The sequence below is a fragment of the Manis pentadactyla genome, chromosome X, assembly GCF_030020395.1.
Source record: "Manis pentadactyla isolate mManPen7 chromosome X, mManPen7.hap1, whole genome shotgun sequence".
Taxonomy (NCBI): domain Eukaryota; kingdom Metazoa; phylum Chordata; class Mammalia; order Pholidota; family Manidae; genus Manis; species Manis pentadactyla.
In genome coordinates, this window is record NC_080038.1 from 146,354,213 (window position 1) to 146,369,953 (window position 15,741).

Below are 15,741 nucleotides of genomic sequence, written 5' to 3' on the forward strand. Positions count from 1 at the left end.
GAAACGGGGGATTCGGCCCTGGCTGGTGGGGGTCAAAGTTAAGGAAGCGGGGGGTGAAGCAGCAAGGGGATTGGGAGGGTCTGGCCTTAAGCCAGGGTCTTCTTTATCAAGGAAGTGGAGGGCCTGGGGGCCTAGCCTTGGAGTCAACAGGATGCTGTAGGACTGGGGACCCTGCCTGGTCCAGGCGTTAACGTTGAGAAACTCGCGAGGGAACCAGGGCCAGCGGGAGACCGGAAGCGGGAAGGTGAAAGGACCCAGGGCTGGCGGGGCGGAGCGGCCGGTGGTCACGTGGCGGGGCGGCGGGCGCCCGCGCGTCTTTTAATGCTGACGTCACGGCGCCGGCGTCAGCAGACTGCACGGCTGCCGCCGCGGTTGAGACTGTGGCTGGGGTGCTCCGCCACCGCCGTCGTCGCAGCCATGGCTCAGTACAAGGGCGCCGCGAGCGAGGCGGGCCGTGCCATGCACCTGATGAAGAAGCGGGAGAAGCAGCGCGAGCAGATGGAGCAGATGAAACAGCGGATTGCCGAGGTGCGGACCGGGCCAGGGCGCCCGAGAGCGTGCGCGCCGCCGGCCGCCCCAACATCTGGGGCCCCGCGCGACCCCGACAGCAAGCTGGGGCGGGACTCTTGCTGGCTGACCTCCAGCAACGGGCAGAAGTGAGCTGGAGACAGGCTGCTCATCTGTAAAATGGGCCCAGAAGGCCAAGACGAGCTAGCTTGTGACAAGCCTACAAGAAGGAGGGAGCCACAGTCAATGGTTCCAGTTAGTAGCATTGGTGCACCCTTCGTGGGCACAGCATCCAGGCCCTGGCCTCTTGTCCCTGAGAGCAAGGCCTCTGCCCTGTCCGGTGGATGCCAGGAAGGGCAGGCCCCGAAGGCTTCGGCCAATACATCATCAGTCGCTGAGACCCATTTCCGGAGCGCTTTGCTCCCCGACAAAGGCAGGCTGCAGCATCCACAGTGCTAGCGGTTCACTTGAGTGGCCAGTGGCCATGGGCAGTCAGGAAGGAAGGAGTCCTCCGCTTGGGCATTTGGGGGGTACTCATCCAAAAAGCCAGGGACTCAACAGTTCAACAGTGTGAGGGGAGAGCAGGCTCCTACGTGAGGTACTGTGGAAGCTGGACCCCAGGAAGCAGCCACTTTTAGAGGCCTGGCTTAGCCTCAGTTCATGCTTGTGCCCTGGCCCCACTGTCCCAGTGTGGACTCTCTGGCCAGCCAGAGGTATATTTCTCTGCTGGCCACCTCCTTTGGAGGCCACTGGCCAGAGAGGGAACTTTATGGTACCAAGTGGGTTGGGGCTGGGCTGGAGCAAGGAAGCCTTATGGGAAGCTGTTGGCAACTTCTGAGGCCAAGAGGGAGCAACATTGCTCAGTGGGCCTAGGCCACGCCTCACTTCCTCCTGTCACCCTTTGGCTTGGGTCTCCGGAGCATTGGCTTAAAGGCTGGGTATGAAAAATGCCAAAGGCAGGTAGGGCCCATGGCTCTAGGCTACTGTGGGAGCTCTAGTCCTCAGTGGGAGACTGGAAGGGGCCAGAGCAGCACCAGAGCTGCAGGGAAGCAACCCCATCTGGGTCCCTCAGCACTGAAAGAACCCCTCACAGCCTTGTGGAACCTTCTGTAGACCCATGAAAGGGGATGTGTCTTTCTCACGGTCACATCATGGTGGGTCCTGGGGTAGATCTGTGACTAGAACCCAGGTTCCCACTTCCACAGTGTAGTGGCAGGTGGCCCTCACTGCTGCTGTCCCTCCCCAACAGGAGAACATAATGAAATCCAACATTGACAAGAAGTTCTCTGCACACTATGATGCTGTGGAGGCAGAGCTCAAGTCCAGCACTGTGGGTGAGGCACACCATCCTCTGCTGGAACCAAAGGCCTGTTACTTCCCTGGCTCGGGTGCAGGCCTTTACCCCCATGGCCCCTTACCTCACAGGTCTTGTGACCCTAAATGACATGAAGGCCAAGCAGGAGGCTCTCGTGAAGGAGCGGGAGAAGCAGCTGGCCAAGAAGGAACAGTCAAAGGAGCTACAGCTGTGGGTGCTCTCCCAGCATGCAGCCCTCCCCTCGACCTGCTCCTGGGGCTTGGCAGCGGTCAGGCACTGCCTGCATCTTGGAGGGGTGACCCTGTGTTGTAATCAGAGCCCTGCCTGTGAGCTTGAGGTGACCCAGAGCAGTAGGACTCCTTTGGGCCTGTGCTGTGTGGGCCTGACACTGAGCACACAGGTAGCTCTGGGCCACCCAAGGGGCCTCAGGGTGGGGATGTGGTGTATAATGGCCCCCATGCCTTGGCAGGAAACTGGAGAAGCTGCGAGAGAAGGCACGCAAGAAGGAGGCCGAGCGAAAGATCTCCAGCCTGTCCTTCACCCTGGAGGAAGAGTGGGAGGCAGGCGAGGAGGGGGACGAGGCGGCCCTGTACGAGGAGGAGCTGGAGAGGGAAGGTGAGGGCAGGCTTGGGGGCTGGGGGGACCCTGCCAGCGGGAATGCCTGGGGTTTCCGGCTCTAGAGTGAAGAAGCACAGTCAGCCACCACCCAGCCTTGATGGCCCACTGTGTCCATGGGCCCAAACCTGGTGGGGCAGGGCAGGAGATGAAGAGCTGAGTAGGGGGTTTGCCTTCAGTCACAGAGCAAGTCAGAGCCAGGCGTGTGGCCTCTGGGCATGGGTGTGGGGTCTCAGTGTGAGAGGCTGCCAGAATGAGGCTGGTGCCTGATGAAGAAGGGTCCAGAAGCTGCCCTTCATAGGTGCCATGAAGGATGGACCCAGATGGGGAGAAGGTAGTCTTCACCAGGCTGACTGGTAGGACTTTACACAATGATGAGAACATGTCTGTGCTGCCAGGTGGCCACTGAGCTTGTGACTTGTGTGACTGGGGCACCAAACTGTTAATTCTGTCTGATTCATTTCAATGTAAATTGACACATTTCTTTATGTGCAGATCTCAGCCAAGGGAGCAAAGGGCAACAGGAACAACTTGGAAAGGCTGGGGAGGGAGTAAGGACGAAACTGGTGTGGTGCCCCTGTGTGCCACATACCTGCCTTGGGCCAGGCCAGGGCTGGCATAGATGGATAGAAGCAGGGCACCAGCCATCTCCTTGGGGGTGTCCTGTGGGTCACTGAGTGCCTTGCTGGGGCCCAGAGCTCAGGAAAAGTGTCCTGTAGGGAGACAGTTGAGTTGGGTCCTCAGGATGAGGGGAATTTCTTGTGTAGCCAGAGAGACGGGGGTGGGGATGTGGGTAGAGTCATGAGATGAGTACCCCTGAAGTAGAGCAGGAGGGTGGGCACAATGGAGGGCTGGGAGGGCATGCTGGAAGCCCTGGGCGGATGTAGAAAGCCAAATGACCAGGGTATGCTGCTGGGGTAAACTGAGGCAGGGGATGGTGGTGCATGGTGTGTGGACAGGCCCCATGTGATGGCTTGGAGGGGAGTGGCCTACCCGGTCAGGAGGAAGAGACTATGAGCAGCCTCCCAGGGTTTCATGTTTTACAGGAGCCACAGGAATACAAACAGGTGACATTAATTTCAGTACTATTTAGCAATACTAAGTATGTAGTAATATTTGGTATCTAAAATATTATTAGCATGCTGTGGCATGGGTCTGTGTGGCAGGAGCCACCATTTTGGACAGTGCAGGTTTGGGGGAAGGCTGTCAACCTTGCTGTGTGTCACCAGGGATTTGTGGGCACTTACCTCCTCGTGGAAGTTTTGTTTTGAGGGCCTGGTAATGGGGGCCATCATGGGATTTCTTTGAGCTCTCATGCAGCCAAGGGTCTGGAACCCTGCCTTGGAGTGGCAGGCTGGGATGGCTTGTCTCCCTGGTCCTCAGTTCTCAAAAGAGTGCCCCTGGGGGGCCTCCAAGGTGCTTAAAGGGGAGGGAGGTGAGGTCAAAACCATTTTCATCATCATACTAAGACATGCATGGCCTTTTGCACTCTCACTGTCATGAGTACAGTGGAGTTTTCTAGAGGCCCCCTGACATGACATCATTGCTCAGAGAGCTAACAGAGTACAGGCTCTGCTGTTCTTGCATCTTCCACGTTTCTGGGGCTTCATTTCTAAATTGGTGAATGTCGATAGCTACAACCCTAACAGAGAGGAGCTCTCTACAGTCCTCAGTAACTTGTAAGAGTGGTCAGGATGCTGAGGCCAGCTCGAAGAACACTGTCTTAAGTTAGGCATGTCCTAATTGGGAAAATGAGCCTTAGTGTGGCCTTGCCTTCCCTTCTCCCAACTGGCTCCAGTGTCAGTAGCTGTGGGACTTTGGGCTTCAGTTTTTCCAGTGCAATGAGGCCTTCACTTGTTAAGCTGCTGGGACAGGAGCCAGGTCCCCAAGTGTCCCTTGGCAAGGGTGCCTTTTAGGTCTCCATAGGTGCTGCAAAGAGAGCAGCGCAAGCCACTGTGGGAGCAGAAGGTGGCGCACCCCAGCCAGGACAGTCTCGAAAGCCTCCAATGAGGTGGCATTTGAGTCAAGAACTCAGTGACAAAGGTCTAGAGGGCCCCAGTGGGGCCCATAGTCCAGCTGACCGTTGTGCTTCTTTTTGTTCCAGAGATCACCACAAAGAAGAGGAAATTGGGGAAGAACCCAGATGTGGACACGAGCTTCTTGCCTGACCGAGACCGCGAGGTAAAGGCAACCTGCCCCAAGCCCAGGAGTGGGCCTGCCCCCGGGGCAGCTCTGGGCCTCGCCTTTACCCATGCCCTCTCCCAGGAGGAGGAGAATCGGCTCCGGGAAGAGCTGCGCCAAGAGTGGGAAGCCAAGCAGGAGAAGATCAAGAGTGAGTGCTGGCCAAGTGGGGTGCTGGGCGCTGAGCCCCAGGGAGGCTGCAAGGGTGGGGACACCTGGGTCTAATGGCCAAGTGGCAATGCTGCTCTTTGTAGGTGAGGAAATTGAAATCACCTTCAGTTACTGGGATGGTTCTGGGCACCGGCGGACAGTCAAGGTAGGCAGTGTGGGGCCTGCACACTGCTGTTTGTGCCCCTCAGGCCCACACTTCTTGGATCCAGTGGGAAGAAGCTTTCAATCCTGACTTTGGGAGCCCGCAGGCCCCTTCGTGTTGGTGGCCCCTGGGGAGCTGGAAGGGAGTGGATAAGAGGGTCCGGGCCCCTGTGGGAGCAGTGAGGGCTCCAGGGTCCCTGGCAGCGGCCTCCGTCTTTCCTTCCCAACTCTTTGGTTTCCTGGACACTGTCTCTTGGGCCACTCACACAGATGAAAAAGGGCAACACGATGCAGCATTTCCTGCAGAAAGCACTTGAGATCCTGCGCAAAGACTTCAGTGAGCTCAGGTAGGGCTGTGTGTACGTGGGGCCTGCAGTCCCAGCCCTGCTCCCAGAGACCCCAGGGGGTGGCTACTGCTTGCAGTGTACCAGGGTGACCTCTCCCTGGATAGGAAAGTGGCATACTAGGCACTGTGCTCCTGAGAAGAGGGTCAGGCCCGTTTTTCCAGCCCTCTCCCCTTAGAGAGCTTAGGTGGGAACACCTTAGATCTTAACCCAGAGGTGGAGGGCGGTGGGGTGCTAGCCCTGGCCTGGCCAGACCTTGCAGCCTGCCCGAAAGCATTCTGGGCTACTGCCTCCCAGCCCCGGCACCAGGCTTCATTGGCTGGCTGCTTCCTCATCTGTCCACAGACTCCTGCCTTTCTCCCTTAGGTCAGCAGGGGTGGAGCAGCTCATGTACATCAAGGAGGACCTAATCATACCCCACGTGAGTCCCTTCTCTCTCCCTGCAGTCGTGGGCAGACAGGCAGCAGGAGGAGTGGTAGGCCTGCGGGCAGTTGGGTGGGAGAAGCCAAGATGGGTCATCAGCTGTTGCTTTCTTGCCCTCGGCCCCTAGCACCACAGCTTCTATGACTTCATCGTTACCAAGGCGCGGGGGAAGAGCGGTGAGTGTGCCCAGCCCCGCCCCGCCCCTTCCCCTTCCCCAGCAACTTGCCCCAGTATCACAGGGCAGTCGTGTGATGGGGGGATGGCCACCTCTCCCCTGCAGGGCCACTCTTTAATTTTGATGTTCATGATGATGTGAGGCTGCTCAGTGACGCCACGGTGGAGAAGGACGAGGTACAGTGATGCAGGGACCCAGGGGAAGTGGAAGGAAGGGGAGGTCCCCTGCATGGCCCTGAGTCACAGGGCTTGGCCCTTCTCCCTTCCCCAGTCGCACGCGGGCAAGGTGGTGCTGAGGAGCTGGTATGAGAAGAACAAGCACATCTTCCCTGCCAGTCGCTGGGAGCCCTACGACCCCGAGAAGAAGTGGGACAAGTACACGGTGAGGAGAGAGCACATGGGCTGGGCAGCTGGCTCTGGGGGGCTGTGGCTGGCCTGGCTGGGGTGGGCTTCCCTGCCCTGCAAGAGGACCTGCTCAGCTTGGCTTCCCCCAACTCTCATGCCCACCCCAGATCCGGTGAGTGCAGGCTGGCGGCGCCACCCCAGCTCCTTGGCTCCAGCCCAGCCTGTCCCTGCGTCTCCAGCGTCCGGCCGCGAGCTTTCCTGTGTGATGTTGCCGTTCAGAGATGTGAGGATGCTGTTTGTCATGTTCTGCTTTTCTCTTTTATGGTAAAGGAGTACAAGTCAGAGTTGGGGTACCTGCGCTGTGTTCTGTTTTAAAATTTTCTTTATTGAGATAAAACTCATATACCATAAAAATCACTCACTGTTTTGGCCATTTGAGAGTGTATAATTCACCGCCCCCCCCCCCCCCCACGTCTGCTTTCTGTCTGGGCGGATTTGCCTCTTCTGGAAATATCAGAAGAAGGAGCTCAGGCAGTGCTCGAGTCGAGGATGAATGGGAGCATTTGCCACTCACTAGGGTCTGGGCAGGCCCACACATCTCTGCACGCAGCCCACCCTCCCTGCTGCTCCCGCGTGGCATCATGGTGGTCTTGACCCTAGCAGGTTGGGCTGCTCCTCCCCAGGCCTCCCTCTCAGGCCCTTGGACTCCTCTAGTATCTTTTAGCTGTCCAACCTGTAGGGGGCATGGCTGTCCTGGGGCTCCAGCCACTCTACGTGCCTACCGCAGCTGCACAAACCCACCCTGGGACTTTCGCAGCGTCCCTCCCCCAGCACTGATGGGGGAGGCCTGCTTGCTTTGGGCAGCCCTTACTTCCTCCTCACCTGCCCCACCTCAGCCAGCCCTGCCCCAACTGCGGGGGGAGCCAGTCGCTGTCCTGGCGCCAAGGGGGAATCTGCCTTGGGGTGGGTGCTCCCGCTCCTCAGCCCTGCCTCAGCCGCCAGTCCCCAGGCCCAGCTTCAGGAGGCTGAGGAAGGCAAGCAATCCTGCTCTTCTTCCCTTTCCCCACGGCTGAGCAGAGGGACTGGGGAATAGGCTCTGGGTCTGGCCCCACCTCCCAGATGTCCAGACCTGATGGTGGTGGGCTTTGCTGGGTGGAGGGACTCCTATGCCCTCCCATGGGCAGGGCCCTGTGTCTTGTTGGGCAGTGTGTCAGGCAGTGCCACCCACAGTCACTTGGATGAGGGAGGAGGGCAGAGTAGGCTAGAGTGCCTTGGGGCACACCAGGAACTGGGTTTGCCGAGCCTGACCCTAGGTCCCAGACATGGGGGACATGTCCAAGGCCCTCCGTGTGCCTTTTGTTAGGTTCCAGGAACCCTGAAGAGGGAATCATCTGACCTTCTGCATCGACCCCTGCTACCCTCTTTGAGAAGCCATCAGAACAGCACGGTTTTCTCAGGGAAGCCCAGGAGCCCCTCTCAGCCAGGTCACCTAAGGGCAGATGATTTTCAACGGAGCCACCTTTGGCCCCACAATTTCTGGAAACAAGCTCCCTGAGGCCCAATCTTGGGGCTTGGCAGGGAAGGACCTGGTTTTTGGAAGCAGCCCTAAGTCCCTGGGAGGTTGGGTAGTCAGTGAGGGTAGCCCTTTGGAGTCAGGATCCAGGGGACTGTCAAGGAAAGATACCTACTTCCTTTTGGCAACAAAGGGCCAGAAAGGCTGCACCAGGGCCAGGGGTCCAAGGGAGGAGCACCTTGTCCTAAGTAAGGGCTGTGGTGGCAGGCTGGCAGCTGAGCTGGAAGAAGGTCAGCAGAGCAAGCTTCTTGCAGAAGGTCCGCTTGGCCACCAGTGCCGGGTGGCCTCAGGCACCCATGTTCCTGCTTGCTGCCATAGGCCGCGTTCCTGCCAGAAGGGAGCTGTCCAGGCCTAGGAGCCCTCTCCCTGGGATGCTGGATCCACGTGAGTGAGGAGCTCAGAGGAGAGGTTGGGGAGCTGGGACCTTGATTATGATGATGCTCTAGAACTTCATAGGGCCACTGAGATCACTGAGTGGTTGCCAGTATTTCCAGGGACCAGTGTGGGCTAGGGGTAGGCTAGGCACCAAAGATACAATGGAGAGGGGAAAGCTGGCCCTACCTTGCTCACCCAGGCTTCGTTCCTGGTGTGTGTCTGGCTGGGGGGTGGGGGGCGGTGGCTATGCCCGTGTGTGGATATAAACAAATGGGGAAACAGGAAATGAGCAAGCAAGCTGAAGTGGAGGAGGGGTGTTCCAGGCAGAGGGAGCAGCAGGTTTGAAGACACTAGTGGACAGGTTGGAGGTGAGCAGGGCTGGATGGAGGGAAGGAGAGGGAGGGAGGAAAGATCACAGAAGTAGGGCCTGGGAGATGAGTAGGAGGAGTGGATGCTGAACTTTTCATGTTTACCTGTAACTGTTCTGTAGAGGCCAAGTCTTCACCTGGTTCACACATTCGAATGAAAGGGCAGACGTAGAGATGCCTCACCTGTCCAGCCCTTGTCACTTAACAAAATGTTGGAATATCCTGCATGGCTCTCCACATCCGTGCATGTAGAGCCTCCTCATTCTTTTTTAAGCAGCATAATTAATTCTCCAGATACTGGCAATTTCCTCACCCTAGGGCCTGTCCCATTTTACAGCCCCACCAGCAGGTGAGAGTCCTGGCTCCCCTGTGCCTCACCCACAGGACACTGCCACTCACTGGTCGGGGAACATATGCAACCTGGGATGGGACATGTGGTCACTCAGTAAGGGGCTTTATTTTATTTACTTACCTATTTATTTATTTATTTACTGTTTATAAATTATTCATTTCTTTATTTGCTAACTGCCGGTGGGCTTTATTTTTAAATATTTTTCAACTGAGGGGAAACATAACATAAAAATAACCATTAACCATTTAAATATGTATGTTTCAGTGGCATTCAGTGCACTCATGATGTCGGGCGGCCATCACCTCTGCGTATCCCCAGAACATCCTCATCACCTCAAAGAGAGGCCCTGTGCCCATTAAGCAGACTCTCCTCATTCCCCCACCCCTGCAGCTCCTATAGGGGAAGGTTCACATAAATGTAATCATATAATTAAAGAGGATGACTTTATTAGGTTTGTATTGCCATGTAACAAAGTAATGAAAACTCAGTAGCTTAAAACAATACCCATTTATTATTTTTTATTATTTATTTATATTAAAAAATTCTTTTACTAAGGTATTGTTGCTATACACTCTTATGAAGGTTTCACATGAAAAAACAATGTGGTTACTACATTTACCCATATTATCAAGTCCCCACCCATACCCCAGTGCAGTCACTGTCTATCAGTGTAGTAAGAAAAATAATACTCATTATATACCTGATGGTTTCTGCAGGTCAGAAGTGCAGGCATGATGTAACTGGGTCATTTGCTCCGTGTCCTGCAAGGCTGCAATCAACATTGGCCAGCTCTCTTCTCATCTGAGCCTGGGGCCCTTTCCCAAGCTCACGTGGTTTTGGTAGAATTCAGTTTCTCATGACTGTAGGACGCAGGTCCCTGTTCTCTTGTTGGCTGTTGGCTAGGGTCTCAGCTCCTAGAAGACCCCTGAGGCTTCTTGCCACCTTCTGCCCTCCATAGCCCCTTTCATGCTTCAAATCTCTTGCTTCAGGAAGGGTCCAGTCTAGGTTAATGGCTCACCCATTTAGGTCAAGCCCACACAGATAAGATTCCTTTTGATGAACTCAAAAGTCAGCTGATTACTAACCTAACCATGGGAGTGATGTCCCAGCATGTGCAGAGGTTCTGTTCTGCTTCAAGGGGACAGGGTTATATAGGCTTGTACACTAGGAGGTGGGAAACTTGGGAGTCATCTTAGAATTCTTCCTCACAATGACAACTCTCCCCAAAGTGATCTATGAATTCAGTGCAATCCCTACCTCAAGCCCCAGCGTGCTTTTCTGTAGAAATTGACAAGCTGATCCTCAAATTATATAGAAATGCAGAGGACCTAGAATACCCAAAACAATTTTCAAAAAGGGGAACAAAGCTGGAGGGCTCACATTACTGATTTGAAAACTTACTATGAAGGCACAGTAATCCAGTATGGTATATCACAAGGATAGGCTATAGGTGCATGGCACAGAACTGGGAGTCCGGAAGTAAATCTTTACATTTATGGTGTATAAGAAATGGTGCTGGAGCAGTCACATGTCTGTGAACTTCAGCCCTGATGTTATGGGTTGAATTGTGTTTCCTATAAAGATACCTTGGAGTCCTGTCCCCCAGTACCAGTGACTGGGACCTAGTGTGGAGACAGTCTTTACTGATAGAATTGAGTTAAGATGAGGTCATACTGGAGGAAGATGGGCCCTAATTCAGTATGACTGGTGTCCCTTTAAAAAGAAGAGAAGAAACAGATAGACACAGGGAGAAGGCCACGTGGTAACAGAGACTGGAGTGATCCATCTACAAGCCATGGAACACCAAGAATCGCCCCCCACCAGCAGAAGCTCCAAGAGACAAGGAAGGACCCTCCCCTGGAGCCGCTGGAGGAAGCTCGGCCCTGCCCACACCTCAGCGTCAGACTTCTGGCCTCCAGACTGGGAGAGGATAAATTTCTGTTATTGTAAGCACCCCAGTGTGTGGTACTATATTATGGCTGCTCGAGGATCTCACGTGCCTTATTTAGACCACACAGAAAAATGAACTTGATATGAACTTGTAGACCTAAAAGTAAAACCTAAAACTAAAAACAAAATGTAAAAGCATAGGAGAAAATCTTTTGAGACCAAGGCCCCTCCATCCAACACCAGGTAGCAGCTACAAAGGGACCTCCTCAGAGGGCCCCCTGGGCTGCTGCAGATGGCCTATATCTTGACCAGAAGGTGATTGCATAGGTATAGGCAATACATTTGTAAAAAACTCATCAAACTACTCCTAAAATGGGGTCATTTTATTGCCTGCAAATTATGCCCCCAGTAAAGCTCAATTTAAAAGGGGAAAAGAAAAAGAAGGCAATTAATGAAATTGGTCACCTAAAGGGGCTGGGAGGGAATCAGGTGGTAGGGATATGGGAAGAGGTGGTGTTCCCCTGTGTACTGAAGGATCCAGCAAATGGGTCAATATATTGATGTTGTTGGGAGCCAGGTCTCCCACTGCTGGACAAGGGAAATACAAATATAGATTGGGGAAAGAGTAAGAACTTTTGCTATGGAATTGGAAGGGGAGGTGTTAGCATGCACTTAGGATTTTATACACACACCACACACACACACACACACATACATATCGTAGCTCTGCCTGCTGCGAGTGCCTAAGAACATGACACCCCAGTAGCAATGAGCACAGCTTGACCCCATATCTTGGTTTCCAAATATTACTCTCCTTAACAGAAATCTGGGTTCTTTTGAAAAATGGCTGATTCCAGGGCTGGGGCAAGGAAAATACAAGAAACATCAGGAGGCTTGCCAAAAATAATAAGGTACTTAAAGAATGATAGGGATGTGTCAGAAGGGCACAGGAGCCAGCTTAAGGGACCAAACTGAGACAATTTGAGCATAAAAATGAATAATTACCAATAATAGATTATAATCCATTGAACAGAATCAAGATCCACAAGTCCATACTGATAATGAATACATAGGTAGATAAACAGAGGAACTCTTCCTGACAGTAGAATGCCAACAAATGAAGTCAGGAGGATCATGGAGGGAGAAACAATCACTCTTTGGCACCCATCAGAGTAATCATTCATTAAGGCAAGAATTCTCAATGATTGGGTGACATTTTGATGAAGAATATTTACCTAGTTTGACAGTATCTTCCTACAAACTGCTTTTTAGTTACAAAGGGAAAAGTAGTAACTGTCCACTTGAGAAACTGGCAGTTACTACCTTAACCAACCTGAAGTGAACATCACAGTGAGGGGACAAATGGACAACATGCTTCCTGAGGGGAGGCCAGAGCCAGAGGGTGTGGGATCCTCCCAATACCGCACTGCCTCCATCTCTTCATGAGAAAACATCTGACAAAACCCAGACTGGCGGAGAGTCTACCAAATACCTGGCGGGCACTCTTCAAAAATGTCCATGTCATGGAATACCAAGAAAAGCAGAGGAAAGTTCCAGATTAAAGGGAACTAAAGAGATGTGACAACTAAATGCAACATGGGATCCTAGACTGGATCCTGGATCAGAAAGAACAAAGCTGCAAAGGACATTAGGGGGACAATTGGTGAGATTTGCATAAGATCTTAGATTTAAATAATATTATTGTAATAACATTAACATTTCTGATGTTGATAGTTATCTTATGGTTATGTAAGTGGCTGTAGGCATTATACAGGAGTTATACTGTGGTTATGAAGTACAGAGTGGAGTATTTAGGGGTAAAGGAGCAAGGTGTATGCAACTTTCTTTGAAATAGTTCAGAAACATTATCTTTGTGTATCATAAATATATATAATATATGTGTATACATGCATGAGAAAGAGAGCAAGAGAACTTGAACATGAGAAAGCGAATGGGGCAAAATATGAACTATTGGTGAATCTGTGTTAAGGGTACATGGGAGCTATCTGTACTATTCCTGCAGCTTTTCTGTAAGTCTGAAATAATTTCAAATTATAAGATTAAAAAGCAAGCAACTACTTCTATCCAACATTTGACTGGGGGGTCTAGCCGGGGCAACTAGCAACAAAATCAAATAAAAGCCATCCAAATTGGAAAGGAAGAAGTAAAACCATCTTTATTATTAGATGATATGATCTTGTATGTGCAAAATATTAAGAAATCTGCTAAAACACTATTAGATCTAGTAAGTTCAGCAAGGTGGCAGGATATAAGGTCGATGTACAAAAATCGATTGTATTTCCCTACACAGCAATGGACAATCCAAAATGAAATTAAAAGAAAACAATTCCATTTACAAATAGCATCAAAAAGAATAAAATACTTAGGAATAAACTGAACAAAAGAAGTGCAAGTCTTGTACACTAAAAACTACAAAATATCATTGAAAGAAATTAAAGAACACCTACATAAATTGAAAGACATCTGTTTAGCTGGGATTCTCCAGAGAAACAGAACAGGATACACACACACACAATTTATTTTGAGGAAGTAGCACCTGTGATCGTTGGGATTGGCAAGTTGGCAGGCCAACAAACTGGAGACTCAGGGAAGATTCCTACATTACAGTCTTGAGGCAGAATTTTAAGGCCTTTCCTTGAGTGGATGAGACCCCCCTAGAGTATGGAGGATAATTTTTACTTAAAATCAACCAATTGTAGAGTTTGACCACATCTAAAAAGTATCCTCACAGCAATACCTAGATGAGTGTTTGAGTAATAAATGGGGGGGGATCTATAGCCTAGCCAAGCTGAAATTAATAAACATAAAATTAATCATCACAACATCCATGTTCATGGATAGAAAGACTTGATCTGTTGAATGACAACACTCCCCAAATTGATCTATAGATTCAATTCAGTCTCTATTAAACTCCCATTGACTTCTTTGCAGAAATTGATGAGCTCATCCTAAATTCATGTGGAAATGCAAGGGACCCTGAATAGCCAGAACACTCTTGAAACAGAAGAACAAATTTGGAGGACTCACAATTCCCAGTTTCAAAACTTACTACAAAACTACCATGATCAAGACAATATTAGCATAGGATAGACATATAGATCAGTGAAACAGAATTGAAAGTCTGGAAATAAACCCATGTATCCACTGTCAATTGATTTTTAATGAGCTTTCCAAGACCATTCAATGGGGAAAGAATAGTCTTCTCAACAGATGGTGCTGAGATAACTGGGACAACACATGCAAAAGAATGAAGTTGGACTATAGCCTCACATCATATCCAAAAATTAACCCAAAATGGATCAGGGACCTAAGTTTAAGAGTGAAAACTACAAAACTCTTAGAGTAAAACATAGAGATAAATCTTTGTGACCTTAGATTAAGCAATATTTTCTTAGATATGACAACAAAATCACAAACAACAAAAGAAAGATAAATTTACATCATCAAAATTTAAAACTTGTGTGTATCCGAGTACACCATCAAGAAAGTGAAAAGAGAACCCAGAGAATGAGAGGAAATATTTGCATATCATATATATAAAGGATTAATATCCAGAATATATAAAGAACTCTTACAACTCAACAACAAAACAAAAACCCAATTAAAAAAATAGGCAAAGAACTTGAATACACATTTCAGATTTCTTTGTAGATCAAAGAAGATACACCAACAAACTCATGAAAAGATGCTCAACATCATTTGTCACTGGGGAAATGCAAATCAAAACAAGATATTTCACACCCACTAGGATGGCTAGAAACAAAAAAGTCAGATAATAAAAAGTGTTGGTGAGACAACATGGATGGAGCTAGAGGGTATTATGTTCAGTGAAATAAGCCAGGCGGAGAAAGACAAATACCAAATGATTTCACTCATCTGTGGAGTATTAAGAACAAGGAAGAAACTGAAGGAACAAAACAGCAGCAGAATCACAGAATCCAAGAATGGACTAACAGTTACCAAAGGGAAAGGGACTGGGGAGGATGGGCGGGAAGGGAGGGATAATGAATAAGGGGGAAAAGGGGCATTACGATTAGCACACATAATGTAGGGGTGGCATGGGGAAGGCAGTATAGCACAGAGAAGACAAGTAGTGATTCTATAGCATCTTAATACGCTGATGGACAGCGACTATAATGGGGTATGTGGAGAGGACTTTGATGGGGGGAGTCTAGTAACCACAATGTTGCTCATGTAATTGTTCATTAATAATACCAAAAAAAAAAGTGTTGGTGAGAATGTGAAGAAATTGGAGCCTTCATCCACTGCTGATGGGAATGCCAAATGGTGCAGCTACTCTGGAAAGCAGTTTGGCCATTTTTCTAAAAATCTTTAAAATGGAGCTATCATGTGACCCAGCAATTTCACTTAAGGGTGTAAGGTAAATGAAAATGTGTTCACACAAAAACTTGTACATGAATATTCCTAGCAGCATTATTCACAGCAGCAGAAAGATGGAAACAATCCAAATGTCCACTTGTTGATGAATGGGTAAATAAAATCTGATAGATCCATATAATGGAATAATATTTGGCCCTAAAAAGAAAGGAAGTCCTGATCCGTGCTACAATATGGATGAACCTTGAAAACATGATGGTAAATGAAAGAACCCAGATGCAAAAGGTACATGCACATTGGATGAATCCATTTATATGAGATGTCCAGAACAGGCAAATCCATAGTCAGAAAGAGAGCAGTGGGTGCCAGTAGGTGGGAGAAGGGAGACTGGAGAACGACGGCTAGTGGGTGTGGTGGTTTCCTTGGGGGTTGATGAAAATCTTCTGCAATTTGATAGTGGGGATGGTGGCATAACTTTGGGAATATACTAAAAGTCACTGAATGTTACACTTTCAAGGAGTGACCTGTATGATGGGTGAATTATATCTCAGTAAAGCTGCTCAAAAAGAACCGAAGAAAGAAAGGGAATGAAAACCCGGGATTTAGGG

General features: G+C 50.2%; 1 protein-coding gene across 4 annotated transcripts; it reads left to right on the forward strand.

Annotated features, from left to right (window-relative positions):
- The first annotated feature begins 336 nt into the window (after positions 1-336).
- FAM50A (family with sequence similarity 50 member A) lies at positions 337-9,238 on the forward strand. 4 transcript variants are annotated; one of them, XR_005032318.2, is made up of 15 exons: positions 337-528; positions 1,757-1,841; positions 1,933-2,032; positions 2,292-2,437; positions 4,542-4,618; positions 4,703-4,769; positions 4,873-4,934; positions 5,201-5,277; positions 5,641-5,695; positions 5,825-5,873; positions 5,978-6,048; positions 6,143-6,253; positions 6,384-6,499; positions 7,580-8,173; positions 9,149-9,238. XR_005032318.2 is itself a non-coding variant. In XM_036923598.2 (13 exons), exons 1-13 carry the CDS (start codon positions 418-420, stop codon positions 6,390-6,392), a joined length of 1,020 nt encoding a protein of 339 aa, XP_036779493.1. In that variant the 5' UTR covers positions 337-417; the 3' UTR covers positions 6,393-6,630. The 4 variants fall into 4 exon arrangements, 1 of the variants encoding a protein (XP_036779493.1); XR_005032320.2 differs by lacking the exon at positions 7,580-8,173 and having other exon boundaries at positions 9,149-9,167; XR_005032317.2 differs by lacking the exon at positions 9,149-9,238 and having other exon boundaries at positions 7,580-9,120.
- Positions 9,239-15,741: the final 6,503 nt, after the last annotated feature.

What these genes read in the sequence shown, in the direction of transcription:
- FAM50A (XM_036923598.2), top strand. Translation starts at nt 418, where the DNA reads ATGGCTCAGTACAAGGGCGCCGCGAGCGAGGCGGGCCGTGCCATGCAC. An exon ending in TGAAACAGCGGATTGCCGAG is followed by an intron (nt 529 to 1,756) that starts GTGCGGACCGGG and finishes CCTCCCCAACAG; the next exon opens with GAGAACATAATGAAATCCAA. An exon ending in CAAGCAGGAGAAGATCAAGA is followed by an intron (nt 4,770 to 4,872) that starts GTGAGTGCTGGC and finishes TGCTCTTTGTAG; the next exon opens with GTGAGGAAATTGAAATCACC.